This window comes from Suncus etruscus, chromosome 1, assembly GCF_024139225.1.
Source record: "Suncus etruscus isolate mSunEtr1 chromosome 1, mSunEtr1.pri.cur, whole genome shotgun sequence".
Classification (NCBI taxonomy): domain Eukaryota; kingdom Metazoa; phylum Chordata; class Mammalia; order Eulipotyphla; family Soricidae; genus Suncus; species Suncus etruscus.
In genome coordinates this window covers 165,627,129-165,642,407 of record NC_064848.1, presented here as the reverse complement: position 1 = coordinate 165,642,407, position 15,279 = coordinate 165,627,129, and the positions used below count along the sequence as shown (strand labels likewise).

Genomic DNA, 15,279 nt, shown 5'->3' with positions numbered 1-15,279 from the left:
TCATGCGGAAGGACGGTGGTTCGACCCAAAAACAAAAAAGAAGGGGCTGGAGAGATAGCATGGAGGTAAGGCGTTTGCCTTTCATGCAAGAGGTCATCGGTTCGAATCCCAGCGTCCCATATGGTCCCCTGTGCCTGCCAGGAGCAATTTCTGAGCATGGAGCCAGGAGTAACCCCTGAGCACTGCCGGGAGTGACCCAAAAACCACAAAAAAACAACAAAAAAAAAAAAAAAAAAAAAAGAAATAAAAAAGGATGAGGATATTATAAAAAGAACAATGAAGAAACTTGACTTTACACAAATACTGTAGGGTTGAAGAGATTAAGCTTAATGGGCTTCCTATATGGGTTCAATTCCTGGTTCCCCAAGCACTGCTTGGGGTGAGCACAAAGCCAGGAGTAGCCCATAGTACCTTAGGATGTGCCCCTGCAAAAAATACAAAAGGGGGGGCCGGAGTGGTGGTGCAAGTGATAAGGCGAATGCCTTGAGCACAATAGACTATGTCAGACAGTAGTTTGATCACCTGGAATTCCATATGGTCCCCCAAGCCAGGAACGATTTCTGAGCGCATAGCCAGAAGTAAACCTAGCATCACCGGGTGTGACCCAAACCCCCCAAAAACTAAAACAAACAAACAAACAAACAAAAAAACCCCAAAAGGGCCTGTGTGATAGCACAGTGGTAGGGCAACTTGCCTCGTGTGCAGCTGACCCGGGGATGATCCGGGTTTGATCCCCGGCATCCCATATGGTCCCCTGAGCTTGCCAGGAGTGATTTGAGTGCAGAGCCAAGAGTAAACCCTAAGCGCCGCCAGGTGTGGCCCAACAGACAGAAAAAAAGGTTTTTAGGAAATATGAGTCATCAAAAATAAGAAATCTGAGGGGCTGGAACAATAGTAAAATGGATAGGATACTAGCCTTACATGGGGCCCACCCAGGTCCAACACCCAGCATCCTATATAGTTCCCTGAGACTGTCAGGAACAATTCCTTAGCAACTTTGGATCTAAAAGTTAAAAAAAAAAAAGATATATATTACTGAGTGTAGAACCAGGAGTAAGTCTGGAGTACCACCAGGTGTAGCCTTAAAATTACAACTAAATGGGCCTGGAGAGATAGCACAGTGCGTTTGCCTTGCAAGCAGCCGATCCAGGACCAAAGGTGGTTGGTTCGAATCCCGGTGTCCCATATGGTCCCCCGTGCCTGCCAGGAGCTATTTCTGAGCAGACAGCCAGGAATCACCCCTGAGCACCGCTGGGTGTGATCCAAAAACCAAAAACCAAAAACCAAAAAAAAAAAAAAAAAACTTACAACTAAATGGGGCTGGAGTGGTGGCGCAAGCGGTAAAGTGTTTGCCTTGTGCAAGCCAGGAGTGACCTCTTTTTTTCTTTTGCGTTTTGGGCCACACCCAGTGACGCTCAGGGGTTATTCCTGGCTATGTACTCAGAAATCACTCCTAGCTTGGGGGACCATAAGGGACGCTGGGGGATCAAACCTCGGTCCATCCTAGGTTACTGCTTGCAAGGCAGAAACCTTACCGCTTGTGCCATCGCTCTGGCCCATCCGGGAGTGATTTCTGAGAGCATAGCCAGGAGTAACCCCTGAGTGTCACCGGGTGTGGCCCAAAAACAAAACAAAACAAACAAAAAAATCACAACTAAACAAAAATAATAAGTTTAGGGGAGGGAGAAATCATTCCAAGGATTGAACACATACTCTGAATGAGGAAGGCCCAGGTTCAATCTGTGGAACTGCATGGTATCCTAAGCACTAAATTGGGAGAAGCCGCTGAGAAGTGCCCCCAAATAATAATTTTAAAAAAACCCTAAAACCTGGGACCAGATCAATAGTATAGTGGGTAGGGTGCTTGCCTTGCATGTGTTTGACCTGAGTTTGATCCCCTGTACCCCATGAGTCCCATGAATAGTGATCCCTGAGTAGAGAGATAGGAGAAAGCCCTAAGCACCATCAGGTGTAGCCTCCCAAAACAAAACAAAACATCCAAAACGATACATTCTCTCCTTACAAGCATGTAAGTTTCCTTTAGGAATTTAGAGAGAGACTGGTCCTAGTACTGTGGAGGCATGGTGTTGTTGATTATAGGAATAAAAGTCCAGAAATGGATTCAAATGTTTAGTTCAGTCCTCTTTCTGCATATCAGGGTATTCCCTTCATTCATGATTAGAATGCTGAGCATCAGCCTTTACCTAGACCAGCACTCTGGCAGATGGTATACATGTCTCGGCGGGAAGCCTGCTTGAGCTCTGGACCCCTCTGCTCCTCATCTTCTGCTTCTTCACCTTCCCCTGGGAAGAAAACATGAGTCAATGCTCTAGTTATACTTTAGTACCCAAGGATATGACATGAGATGTCTCAAAGGTGTAGTCAAGGGTATCTTGGAGATGCTGAGCCATCAAGCCTCTTGGATATATATATATATAAATATATATATTTATATATATATTTTATATATAAAAAATATATATAAATATATATAAATAAATATATATAAATATATATTTATATATAAAATATATATATAAATATATATAAAATTTTATATATAAAATTGAAAAAAAAATTGTGCTTTGAGCCCTGTGCTAAGAATTTTCCTATATATATATATATATATAAATATATATATATATATATATTTTTATTTTTTTGTCAGCACTCACCTTCCTCATCTCCCTCTTCTCTGACACGTTTTAGCTTCTTGCGGTTGGCCTTGGCAGCATTCTGCATCTTGGGGATGTCACGACCATAATAAAGTAAAAAATGGTTGTAGACATCTTTCAGTTCATCCATTGACTGTACATCCTTGAGCCTAGAAGGGACAGAAATTCTTAATCATGTCCCCTCAGTTGGGAAACGTGTAGCCAAGTTCTGCTACAGGGGGTCCAATTTCTATGAGATGAGATCCTAACTAAGACGGATACCTATATTCTCTATTAGAGATACATAATGGCCCAAGACTATGACTTTATTGTAGCCAAGATATTTAAAGAATAGCTATAGTTAAAAAAAAAAAAAAGAACTATAGTAAACAAAAATGGTGACTGTGGCTATTAGAAATGGAGACAGGGCCCGGAGAGATAGCACAGCGGTGTTTGCCTTGCAAGCAGCCGATCCAGGACCTAAGGTGGTTGGTTCGAATCCCGGGCATCCCACATGGTCACCCGTGCTTGCCAGGAGCTATTTCTGAGCAGATAGTCAGGAGTAGCCCCTGAGCATAGCTGGGTATGGCCCAAAAACAAACAAACAAAAAAAAGAAATGGAGACAAAATGGGAGAAGCAGATGAACAACATGTCTCTAGAAAGTTTAAAGTTCTTCAGATAATGTCTCTCCTCTCCAGCTTTATGATGCTGGCATTAAAATAATCAGTTCTGCTCTGATACTTCACTTGAATTTCAGGCTCACCAAACTATGTTCTAACTATAATTTACTTCCCCACTATAATTTGCTTTATCTACTGGGGATAAGTAAAGAGGATCAACAAACATAAACATTCAATCTTTTTGGTTTGTTTTGGGGCCACACCCGGTGATGCTCAGGGGTTGGTTACTCCTAGCTCTGCACTCAGAAATCGCTCCTGATGGGCTCGGGAATCATATGGGATGCTGGGGAGCAAACCTGGGGTGGTCATGTACAAGGTAAATGCCCTACCTATTGTGCTATTGTTCTGGCCCCACATCTAATCCTTTTAAATTATTTTCTTGGCAAATAAATCAGTTTTTTTTAAATATATAGTGATATGGATAACAATATGAATTTGATTGACAGAAAGATGACAATTTTTAGTTTAGGTAGAGCTTAAAATTGAGCTGTGCTTTTCACCTGGGAATCTACTAATGAGCTACATCCCTGACTCCCATAAATTGTGTTTTGAGGGGGCAGAGAGATAGCACAGTGATAGGGCGTTCGACTTGCACACAGACGATCTAGGACAGATGGTAGTTCGAATACGGGCATCCCATATGGGCCCCTGAGCCTGCCAAGAGCGATTTCTGAGCGCAGAGTCAGGAATAACCGAGCGTTGCTGAGTGTGTCCCCCAAAATTGAAAAAAAAAAAATTGTGCTTTGAGCCCTGTGCTAAGAATTTTCCAATGTAACACTTCCTGGGTGGGGCTTATCTTTGACTTGGGGATTCCCGTAAACCCTGATAGGCTACCTCTCCATGTCAGTGGTGTCCAGAGCCCGGATGCCATCAGCAAGAGGTTTATCTGGGTCAGCAGAGATCTGCTCGTACTGATAAGCCTGCATCTTCTCAAACAGCCGTGTTAGATTCTCTTTGCGGATCCTCAGCTGGGTCCACTAGGACAGGCAGGGCAGGAGTGAGGCTGGTGTTCAGCCATAGAGACCCAAGACTATTCCATTCATTTCCAGGAGACAGGACTGAGGTGGTTGTACTGATATCCAATACATATGGGAGGATTTTGGGTCCCAGCAGTTGCGATGCCCAATCCAAACCACCGATCCTTTTACTATGAATCCAAATTACCTTTTCATCCCATTGCCATACCCTCCACAGGTCATTGATGTGCAACTCAGGCTCCACATACTCCTTTCGGTAGAAGGCAATAAAAGGCACCTATGGCGGCAAGGGGACTGCAGTCAACCAGAGATAAATATCTAAAAGGATCTGCTTAGTCAGAGAGATCAAAGCTCCAGGAAATTCAACAATCTGAAGTTTGGCCTCCCTCACAGGTTCATCCTCTCTCTCACTGGAGAAGATACAATAATGCTACAGAAGAGTAACATTTCCTTTTCCTTCTCCACCCACCCATCTTTTTTATTTTTCAAAGCACTAAAATCTCCTCTAGTCCTCATACTTTTTAAGTCAAAAAGTATGGCTGAAGACCCACCTGACAGGCAGTTTTTGACCCTCAGCCCCTAGCTCAATTAATGTGCCTTTGAAGCTTGAGGTGCTACCTCAAAATGCTGGTTTCGCATGAAACCCAGGGCCTCTTTGATCTTCTGAATTGTGCTGGGCCCTTTTCGACTGAAGTTGCTGGTTGGCTGCCCTCGGTCAAGATAATCACAGCTCTCCTAGAGTAGAAAGAAATAAAAACAACTCATGGCAATAAGACTGTTACTTGCTCTGTTTTAATATACAAAAGTGCATCATGTCACACAAAGACCACTGGTAGCTGAAAGCGAGGAAAATCTTCTGTACACCTATATACATAGTGTGAAATACTAAACACACAAGACAGATTTTGATAAAATTGACTTTTATGTCACCTATAAAGATAACAAAACAGGGCCGGAGAGATAGTGTGGAGGTATCTTGCATGCAGAAGGACGGTGGTTCAAATCCCTGCATCCCATATGGTCCTCTGAGTCTGCCAGGAGCGATTTCTGAGCATAGAGCCAGGAGTAACCCCTGAGTGCTGCTGGCTGTGACCCAACCCCCCCCCCCCCCCAAAAAAAAAGCTAACAAAACATGGACACCAGGATCCAGAGAGATTACATAGAGAAAGGCACTTGATTTCATTTAGCCAAATCAGGTTTGATCCCTGACATTGCATATGGTCCCCAAGCCCTACCAGGAGTAATCTCTGAAAACAGAACCAGAAATAAGCCTTGAGCACTGCCAAATGTGGCTCAAAAACCAACCAACCAAACAAACAAACAAATTAAAAGAAGAACATAGGGCCCAGAGAGATAGCACAGAGGCGTTTGCATTGCAAGCAGCCGATCCAGGACCAAAGGTGGTTGGTTCGAATCCCGGTGTCCCATATGGTCCCCCGTGTCTGCCAGGAGCTACTTCTGAGCAGCCAGCCAGGAGCAACCCCTGAGCACCGCCGGGTGTGGCCCAAAAACAAAAAGAAGAAGAACAACATAAACACAAACCTAGCACAACTCAGTCCAATGATGAATACTCATGGGAGCCACGCAATACTGGGGATTGAATTTAGGACCATGCCCAGGGGTAGTGTGTACTCTATGATTTGAACCAAATACTTGCCTCCCCAAAAATATAGTTTTATGATAGATCATCACCTGAAGAGAAATGGTTGGCGTGGCAAAAGCATTTCTGTAGATCCAGTCAGCTTCTTCTTCTAGTTCGTCATCTTCAGCTCCCTTGACTCCAATGGAGCGTAGCTGTAGGAGATGAAATAGATTTTATGTTGCATTAACATGCAGAAGTGACATGCTCTCTTGGATAAAAATGTGTACTGAGGCACTTTTTTTGGCTAAGTTTTGGGACTTCACCTGGCAGCGATCAGGGCTTACTCTTGGCTTTGTGATCAGCGATCACTTCTCAGTCCTGGGTGGGCTCAGGGAACCAACCATATGTGGTGCTGGAGATTGAACACTGTTGGTCTCATGCAAAACAAGTGACCTACACACTCTAATCTAGTCCCTGCAGCACATATTTCTAATACCCAGCAGTCTTATTTTGGTAACAGCAGACATTTCATATATTGAACAAAGAAAGCAAGCCACTTTAGGAACAAGAGCTGTGAACTAGGGTCTTTCTGCTTCAAAGAGACCAGCTCCCTGTATACGGGTCAGATGGGCTTCGAAGTCAACTTTCTTTACAGTGGGCAGGGCATTTGCCTTACATGTGGTGAACTTGGGTTTGACTCCTAGCACCACATATGGTCCCTGAGCCTACCAGGAGTGACCCCTAAACAAAGAGCCAGGAGAAGCCCTGAATTCTGGTATAGCCCAGAAAAGCAAACCAAAACAAAACCCCAAGACTATGTCAACAACAAAGGTGGTTTCTTACCTGGAATCTCTCAGGTAGATCAGTGGCTCGAATTTCATTGTCCTGATCTGTAAGATGGCTACTTTCCAGTTCACTAGGCTCATACATCTCAAAAATGCTCCGGCGACTCACACGTTTCTTAGTGGTCTTCTTCGGGCGTACTCGGATTTCACCCTCAGCTTCATCGTCTTCATACTCATACTCTTCTTCCAGTTCTTCATCATACTCATTGTACTTCTCAAATTCGTCATAGTCAAAGTCCACACCAAAAATCTCCTGAGCTTCTTGAAGGGCACTGTGGAAGAAAGCAAGGCCCAGGGTACTTCCAATAAGAGAAAACAAATGCAGACCTAGTAAATCCTTTACTTGCCCCAAGGGAACTAAAGCTGTGACAGGTAAATAAAACCAGTACATTTGGGACCAGAATGATAGCACATATCAGTAGGACCTTTGCCTTGTATGTAGCCAGCCAGGACAGACATTGGTTCTATTCCTGGCATCCCATATGGTCTCCTGAGCCAGCCAACAGCGATTTTTGAGCATAGAGCCAGGAGTAGCCCCTGAGCGTCGCAGGATGTGACCCAAAAATCAAAAATAAATAAATAAATAAAACAAGCACATTCTCTGTACAATAGACGTCACTGTGGGTATTTCTAAGGAAATTTATTTATCAGGATGAAATGACCATCTCTGACATATTTTTGTGATAGGACCAAATAGCATTTTGCATATATGTAAATACCCTATTCAAGGGATCCATCTTTGTATCACAGTACTCTCATAGAACAAAAGCTTTCTTTTCCTTTTTTGGTTTTTGGGCTACACCTAGCAGAGATCAGGGCTTATTCCTGGCCCTGGGCTCAGGATTCACTCCTGATGGGTCTGGGGGCCAGGGGTAGAACCTGGGTCGGTTGCATGCAAGCCGAACACCCTACCTGTTGTACTACCTACTACTCTGGCCCCTAAAGCAAAAGTTTTTTCCAAAAAAAATAAAAATACAATGGTCAATATATACAGATGAATTAAATGTGGAGCTACAGATAAAGAAACTGGGTTGTTGCTCACAAGACTCTACCCTAATTCTACCGTAGCCCTAGGATGTCAACTGTTCTCTTTTTTGTTGCTGTTTTGGGTTTGGGGGCCATACCCAGCAGTTCTCAGGGGTTATTCCTGGCTGTTCTCAGAAAATAATCCTTGCAGTAATCATGAAATGACTTAAAACACAGGAAGAAAATGTAAGTTTTAGCTAAGAATTACAGAGGGCTGGAGAAATTGTACAGAGGGTAAGGCATTTGCCTTGCATGTGAATTACCCCAGTTTAATGTCTAACAATTTCTCCCACCTACCCCCAGTGCTAGGGATTGAACTCTATGCTTTTATACATGCAAAACTTGCCAATTCCATTGAATTCTACTGAATTCCTAGAATACCTTTAATAATGATTTGGGTTTTAGATTTTGTTGTTGTTGTTGTTGTTGTTGTTTTTTCAGTTTGTTTTGTATTGGAAGCCATTCCCAACAGTGTCTGTGCCAGTGGTTTGGGGCCACACCTGGCTGTACTCAATCTATTTTTTTTTTTTTTTTTGTGGTTTTTGGGTCACACCCGGCAGTGCTCAGGGGTTACTCCTGGCTCCATGCTCAGAAATTGCTCCTGGCAGGCACAGGGGACCATATGGGACGCTGGGATTCGAACCGATGACCTCTTGCATGAAAGGCAAACGCTTTACCTCCATGCTATCTCTCCAGCCCCTATTTTTTTTTTTTTTTTTGGCCACATCCGGCAGTGCTCAACGGTTACTCCTGGCTGTCTGCTCAGAAATAGCTCCTGGCAGGCACGGGGAACCACATGGGACACCGGGATTCGAACCAACCACCTTTTGGTCCTGGATCGGTTGCTTGCAAGGCAAACGCCACTGTGCTATCTCTCCGGGCCCTGGCTGTACTCAATCTTATTACTCATATGTATTCCCGGCTCTGTTCTCAAAAATTACTTGCAGGCTCGGAATGATATAGAATACTGGGGATCAATCTGGGTTGGCCACATGCAAGGCAAACATCCTACTTGCTGTGCTATCGCTCTGGACCCACCTAGAGTGCTCTTTGGGCTTCATGGAAGAGTTTGAAATTGTTCCTTAATAAAGATTATACGAAGCAAGAAATTAAAGTGGCTAGGACTGGGTAATGTCTCAATTTTGGCAGACATCCAATGTCCCTCTCCTTAAACGGGGCAGCCAAGCTTTTCTCACCACCCTGTTCTAGACCACCACTCACGCATCTGTGTATCCGGGAAGCTTCTTCCTCCATTTAGGCTTTTTCAAAGGTTGTCCATCATCATCCACAATAAAATCATCAATGTCTGGGTAGGGAAGATAAGTGTTAATTCACAGAGGCAGGGGATTAACCAGGACTGAGTGGCTATTATATGACTAGAATAGGAGTCAATGACTCCTTTGTAATAAAATTGTAGAGTCTATACTAATGTTACCCATCTTATTCTTTTTTTTTTTTTTGGTGCGGGGTGGTGGTGGGAGTGGCATATCTGGAAGTGCTCAGGAATCATTCCTGGAAGGATCAGGGATAATATGGGGTGCTGGAGATCAAATCCAAATCAGTTATGAGCAAGGCCCTAACAGCTGTACTATAGCTCTGTGTCCCCCATTTACTCCCCTCTGCCATTCTTTTTGGGTACTCTTTTTGGGTTCTCAGGGACTACTCCTAACTCTTCACTCAGAAATCACCCCTGGAGGTGATCAAGGAAGAATATCAGATGCCAGGGATGAAATCCAGGTTAGACACAAACAAGGCCATGCCTTACCTGCTGTACTACTGCTCCCTTCCCATCCTATTCTTTTTTTTCCTTTTTGGGCCACATCCAGTGGCACTCAGAGATTACTCATGTCTCTGTGCTCAGAGATTATTCCTGGCAGGCTTGGGGGACCATATGAGATGCCAGGGATAAAACCTGGGTTGAAACATGCAAGGCAATCACCCTACGCACGGTGCTATCATTTGGCCACCATCCATCCTATTCTTTTTTTTTTTTGGTTTTTGGGTCACACCTGGCAGTGCTCAGGGGTTATTCCTGGCTCCAGGCTCAGAAATTGCTCCTGGCAGGCACAGGGGACCATATAGGGCGCCGGGATTCAAACCGATGACCTCCTGCATGAAAGGCAAACGCCTTACCTCCATGCTATCTCTCCGGCCCCCCATCCTATTCTTATGGCAAGAAAATCCCAACATCCACCAAAGAGTGTCTTCCTTGCTGTGTTACATACCTGATTCTTCATCATCTTCTTCCTCTTCCTCTGGAGGAGCCATGGGAGCCTCAACATTTTCCTGCCCTTCTTCCCCTTCTCCATCCTGGAATATTTCTTCTGCAATAGCCTCTTTTTCATGTTCCTCCTTGCCGTATTCTTCCTCATCATCATCCTCATCATCTGACATTTTTTTGACACGACGGTACTTTTGCTAGAGGTGGAAAAATCTGTCATATCAGAGTCTGAGGTAACTGGCATTATATACTTGCTTTTGGAGTCTCATCATCTCTCCACTGCACTTATCTTGAGTAAGGATGATGAGAAAGCATATCATTATCAATAAATGTTCTTTCAGCCAACCTCTAAAACTGACAAGACCAATTGGAACCCAAATTTGGGATAAAAATCTAGGTTCTACAGAAAAATACTAAATAACTCTTTTTTCTTTCTTTTTTTTTTCTGGGGGGGGGGAGGGAACACACCCAACAATGCTTGGGGGTTACTCCTGGCTCTGCACTCAGGAATTACTCTTGATGGTGTTCAGAGAACCATATGAGATGTTGGGATAAAACCTGAGTTGGCTGCATGCAAGGCAAACTCCTTACATGCTTACTATCATACAGTCCCAAGCAACTCTCTTTTCTTCGACATTCTCCTAATTGTTCAGGATGTTTCTGCTGATAGGAGTCACTAAATTTCAAGGGCTTTTCCATTTCAGCTGTGGAAATGAATTATGACACTTACTCCTCTTTTGACTTTGACACCCAAATTCTCCTCAATGAGGTCAAAATCATCATCCTCCAGGCGGTCATCAAAAGATGCTAGAAGAAACAAAGCATTATGCAGATTACCTTTATCCACTGTGCCTTCCACCCCACCAGTCTCACATGACCCCCACACAGACTACTCACTGCGTTTTCTCTTCTTGTGTCCAACGTCATCTTCTGAATCTCCAGAGTCACTACCCTCATCCTCCTCTCCCTCATCTTCATCATCATCGTCATTGATAAAGCCTTTTAGGTTACCTTGTTCATCCTGATCATCTAGGTTCTCTTCCTCCTCCTCCTCATCTGTAAAATATGCACCGTTTGAGGCAAGGTTTGGAAAACTGACCGGGAGCAGCGCAGGATTACTTGCTTAACTGTGATTTGTATCTGGTCTATTCTTTCTACCCTTTACACTGCGGTGCCAATTACTGAATCCAGTACACAAAGGACAATCCTCTGCTTTACTACTGAGCCACATTCCCAGTCCTCTCCATTTGCTCTGAATATAATGGTCTGGGTGCTATATTAGTTAACCTTTTAGCCTCTCTAAAGATGCAAAATCAACGGGGCAGAAGAGATAACACAGCGGGAGGGCGTTTGCCTTGTAGGTAGCTGACTGGACAGACCTGGGCTCGATTTCTGGCACTCCATATGGTTCCCTGAGTCTGCCAGGATCGATTTCTGAGCACAGAGCCAGAAGTAATCCCTGAGCGTTGCCGGGTATGGAACCCCTCCCCCCCCAAAAAAAAACCCCACAAACAAAAAAGATGCAAAATCAAGACCAACTTAGAGCAGCAGCAGCATCTGGGAAAAATTCTTTTCTAAATTTATCTTGTCTTTAGATAACATGATTCTCCTTCTTATTCCAGCTTTTCAAAATGATTATTGGTGGGGTTAGGTAATGGGGACAGGGATATATACATATACATAATATAGCTCAATGGTAGAGTACTTGTTTTGCATATATGAGGATTCAATTCTTGCACCATAAACAACAAAAACCAAGCAACAACAACAAAAATACAGAAAGCCATCACAAACAAACCAGTTATAAATCTTTAGAGCTGGGAAGGTAGCTCAATGATTCAGATATGGGAGTCCAGGGTTTAGTCCCTGGTACTGTATGGTTGCCTGAGTATAATTAGAAGTGACATCACCCCCCCCACCCCCAGCATAAACACTGTTGGGAATGGCCTCCAATGCAAACAAACTAAAAAAAAATTCTAAAATCCAACAAAGGTATATTAGGAGACAGTTCAGTGGAACTGGCAAGTCTTGCGTGTGTAAAAGCCCTGAGTTTAATCCCTAGGAATGGAGGTGAGTGGGAGAAATAGTTAAACATTTTTCACCCATAAATAATATCCTTTTTTCCTACTCAATAAATAAAATATAAATTCCTTCTTGCATACATAATTTATTGGGAGTAGCTGGTTTTTTGTTTTTTGTTTTTTGGTCATATCCAGCAGTGCTCAGTGGTAATCCTGGCTCTGTGCTCAGAAATCACTCTTGGCAGGCTCGAGGGACTATATGGGATGCTGAGATTCGAACCACTATTGGTCCTGGATCAGTTGTGTGCAAGGCAAATGCCCTACCACTGTAATATCTCTCTGGCCCCAGTGTGTAGTGGTTGTAGTAGAGATTGGGCCAAATTGGTAATGCTCAGAGGTGTCTTATGCTCTAAACTTAAGGGTCATACTTGGTGGTGCTTGGGAAAACATGCAAAACTGATGATTAAACTGGGGTCAATGACATGCAAGGCAAGTGCCTTACCCCCTGTACAATATCTCCAGCTCTCTGTAATTCTTTGCTGAAACTTACATTTCCTTCCTGTGATTTTTTTTTTTTTTTTGGTTTTTGGGTCACACCCGATGGCGGACTGGGTTACTTCTGGCTCTGCACTCAGAAGTCATTCTTGGGGCTGGAGAGATAGCATGGAGGTAAGTGTTTGCCTTGCATGCAGAAGGACAGTGGTTCGAGTCCCGGCATCCCATATGGTCCCCTGAGCCTGCCAGGAGCAATTTCTGAGCATAGAGCCAGGCGTAAATCTGAGCGCTGCTGGGTGTGACACCCCCCCCCCCCAAAAAAAAGTCACTCCTGGCAGGCTTGGGGGACCATATGGGATACCAGGATTTGAACCGGGGTCCATCCTGTGTTGGCCACATATAAGGCAAATGTCTTACCGCTGTGCTATTGGCTCTGGTCCTCCTTCCTATGTTTTAATCCATTTTATGGTTCCATCCTGAGAATACTATTTAGCAAGAGACATGGAAGCTACTAGAATAAACACCAATACTTCTAGATATCTTAAATAGGGAACAGGACTGGAGAGCAATACAGTAGATAGGGCACATACTGCTGATCTGAGTTCAAGTTCCAGTGCTTCATTTAATTCCCCCAAGCACTGCCAGAAATAATCCCTGAGCACTACTGGTTATGGCACCAAAACAAACCCACACCCACAAATAAAAATACAATAAAAAATACATAAAAGAGAAGTACACAGGTATTTATTTACTGGTTTAGTTTACTCTCTATAGGTCTTTATTTTGTATCCCTATTTCTAGGTAAAACACCTGCCTGGCATACAGCTGACAGATGCTCAGTAAACATTCTACGAATGACTGAAAATTCTCAAGCTGGTACCTCATATGTGATAACTCCTGTGCTGAGCCTGAGCCTCATCAGCAAGAATCCAACTATCCAAAGCTTAGCAATAGTGGGGAGAAGCTTGAGGCTGGGGCCTCCTCACCATCATCTTCCTCTTCAACAAATTTCTTAGTGACTCGGGGCACCACTTCGCCTTCATCGTTGTACTCTTCCTCAGACTCCTCAGCCTCACTTTCCACAAAATCAGACATTGTTGCAGCTTCTCACAGCTTTCCTGTAAATGGCTAGGGACAGAAAGAAGATGGGAAAGAAAATAGAGGCATATGACTTTCAAGAAAAATTTTAAACCTCACAAATAGCATTTTAGTCATGTGCTACTACTGTACATGGGGGGGGGAGTAAGAATTAGATGATTTTAGGGCCTGGAGCAATAGCACAGAAGGTAAGACATTAGCCTTGCATGCGATTAACCTGGGTTTGATCTTTGGCATTCCATATGGTTCCCCTTTCACAGCCAGGAATGAACCCTGAGCACAGAATTGAGTAACCCCTGAGCACTGCTGGTTGTGGCCCCCCAAAATAAAAAACAATAAGATGGCTTCCATTCTTTTTTAATTTGGAAGTACTCAGGAGCTTTGAGGTATTGTCTGTCATTTCTGTCGATATTGACAGGCCCACAGGAATCAGATTGTTCACTGCACATGTCCAGTGACACTGTGCTTTTTGGCTCTAGCATTACTAGGAAACATTAAAGATCTCAGCAGTGGGCCGGAGAGATAGCACAGCGGTAAGGTGTTTGCCTTGCATGTGGAAGGACAGTGGTTCGAATCCCGGCATCCCATATGGTCCCCTGTGCCTTCCAGGGGTGATTTCTGAGTGTAGAGCCAGGAGTAACTCCTGAGCGCTGCCAGGTGTGACCCTAAAAACAAAAAAGAAAAAAAAAAAATCCCAGCAGTGCTAGAGATGATAAGGAGGGCAAATCAGCAGTCCTCTGGATATCAAGTGGTGCTAGGGCTTGAACTCAGGAACTGTCTGCCAGGCAAACACTCTAACTAACCCTTTGACTGTTTTTGAACTCAGATTTTTCCATTTTCAATTCCATGCTTAAGGGAAGGTTGCTTCTTTCAGGTATAATCTACAAAAGGTAATTATGGTAGGGATGTGACTCACAATAGAGCCCCAGTTCTGCATGCCTATTTGATCCTGACAATTACACACATAGACACAGACACATAAACATTCTCTCTTAAAAAAGAGATGCCAGAGTGATAGTACAGGGCTGGGTGTTTGCTTTGCATGTGGTCAATTTGGGTTCGATTCCCATCATCCCATTTAGTACCCCCAAACACTGACAGGAGTGTGAACCCTAAGAACTGAGGTAGGAGTAATTCCTGAATTTGTGGTCCTCAAACTCTCTCTCTCTCTCTCTCTCTCTCTCTCTCTCTCTCTCTCTCTCTCTCTCTCTCTCTCTCACATACACACACACAGTGAGCTTATTATTTTTCAGCTTTATTGATAATTGGCATACATTATATCAATTTCAGGTGCATACTGTGCCAACTTGATATACTTGCATATCACAAAATAATAATTTTGGAAGATGTTTCACCTAGCTGTGCTCAGGGGATATGTGGTATCAGAATTTGAATCACTGCTGCAGGAACAGCTGCAAGTGTGCAACCTCTGTACTATCTGTCCAGCCCAAAATATTAAATTACTGTGGGAAGGCACTGTTGGCATCACTCATGGTGATGAAGGGGCAATGTGATGACTGAAATCAAACCAGGGCCTATCATATGCAAATTATGTGCGGTACTTAAGCCATATTTGGGATTAATCCTCTGGGATTAATATTATAAATTTAATGTCTCAATTTTAGCTTAACTGTTGTAAACACACATATATGTGTTTAAAAGTCAGTAAATATGGGGCC

General features: G+C 43.6%; 1 protein-coding gene across 2 annotated transcripts in view; it reads right to left on the bottom strand.

The window, feature by feature from the left end:
- Positions 1-15,279, bottom strand: part of SUPT6H (SPT6 homolog, histone chaperone and transcription elongation factor) — a 56,065-nt gene that overhangs the window by 28,364 nt on the left and 12,422 nt on the right. For both annotated transcript variants that reach the window (XM_049771187.1, XM_049771178.1), the window contains exons 2-13: positions 13,489-13,630; positions 10,884-11,042; positions 10,717-10,793; positions 9,991-10,183; positions 8,987-9,071; positions 6,738-7,011; positions 6,005-6,106; positions 4,931-5,047; positions 4,500-4,589; positions 4,170-4,312; positions 2,676-2,824; positions 2,205-2,303 (exon numbers count right to left, since the gene is read on the bottom strand). In XM_049771187.1, coding sequence (XP_049627144.1) covers positions 2,205-2,303; positions 2,676-2,824; positions 4,170-4,312; positions 4,500-4,589; positions 4,931-5,047; positions 6,005-6,106; positions 6,738-7,011; positions 8,987-9,071; positions 9,991-10,183; positions 10,717-10,793; positions 10,884-11,042; positions 13,489-13,597 — 1,597 coding nt within the window. In that variant the 5' untranslated portion in view covers positions 13,598-13,630. The remainder of the gene's footprint in view (positions 1-2,204; positions 2,304-2,675; positions 2,825-4,169; positions 4,313-4,499; positions 4,590-4,930; positions 5,048-6,004; positions 6,107-6,737; positions 7,012-8,986; positions 9,072-9,990; positions 10,184-10,716; positions 10,794-10,883; positions 11,043-13,488; positions 13,631-15,279) is intronic.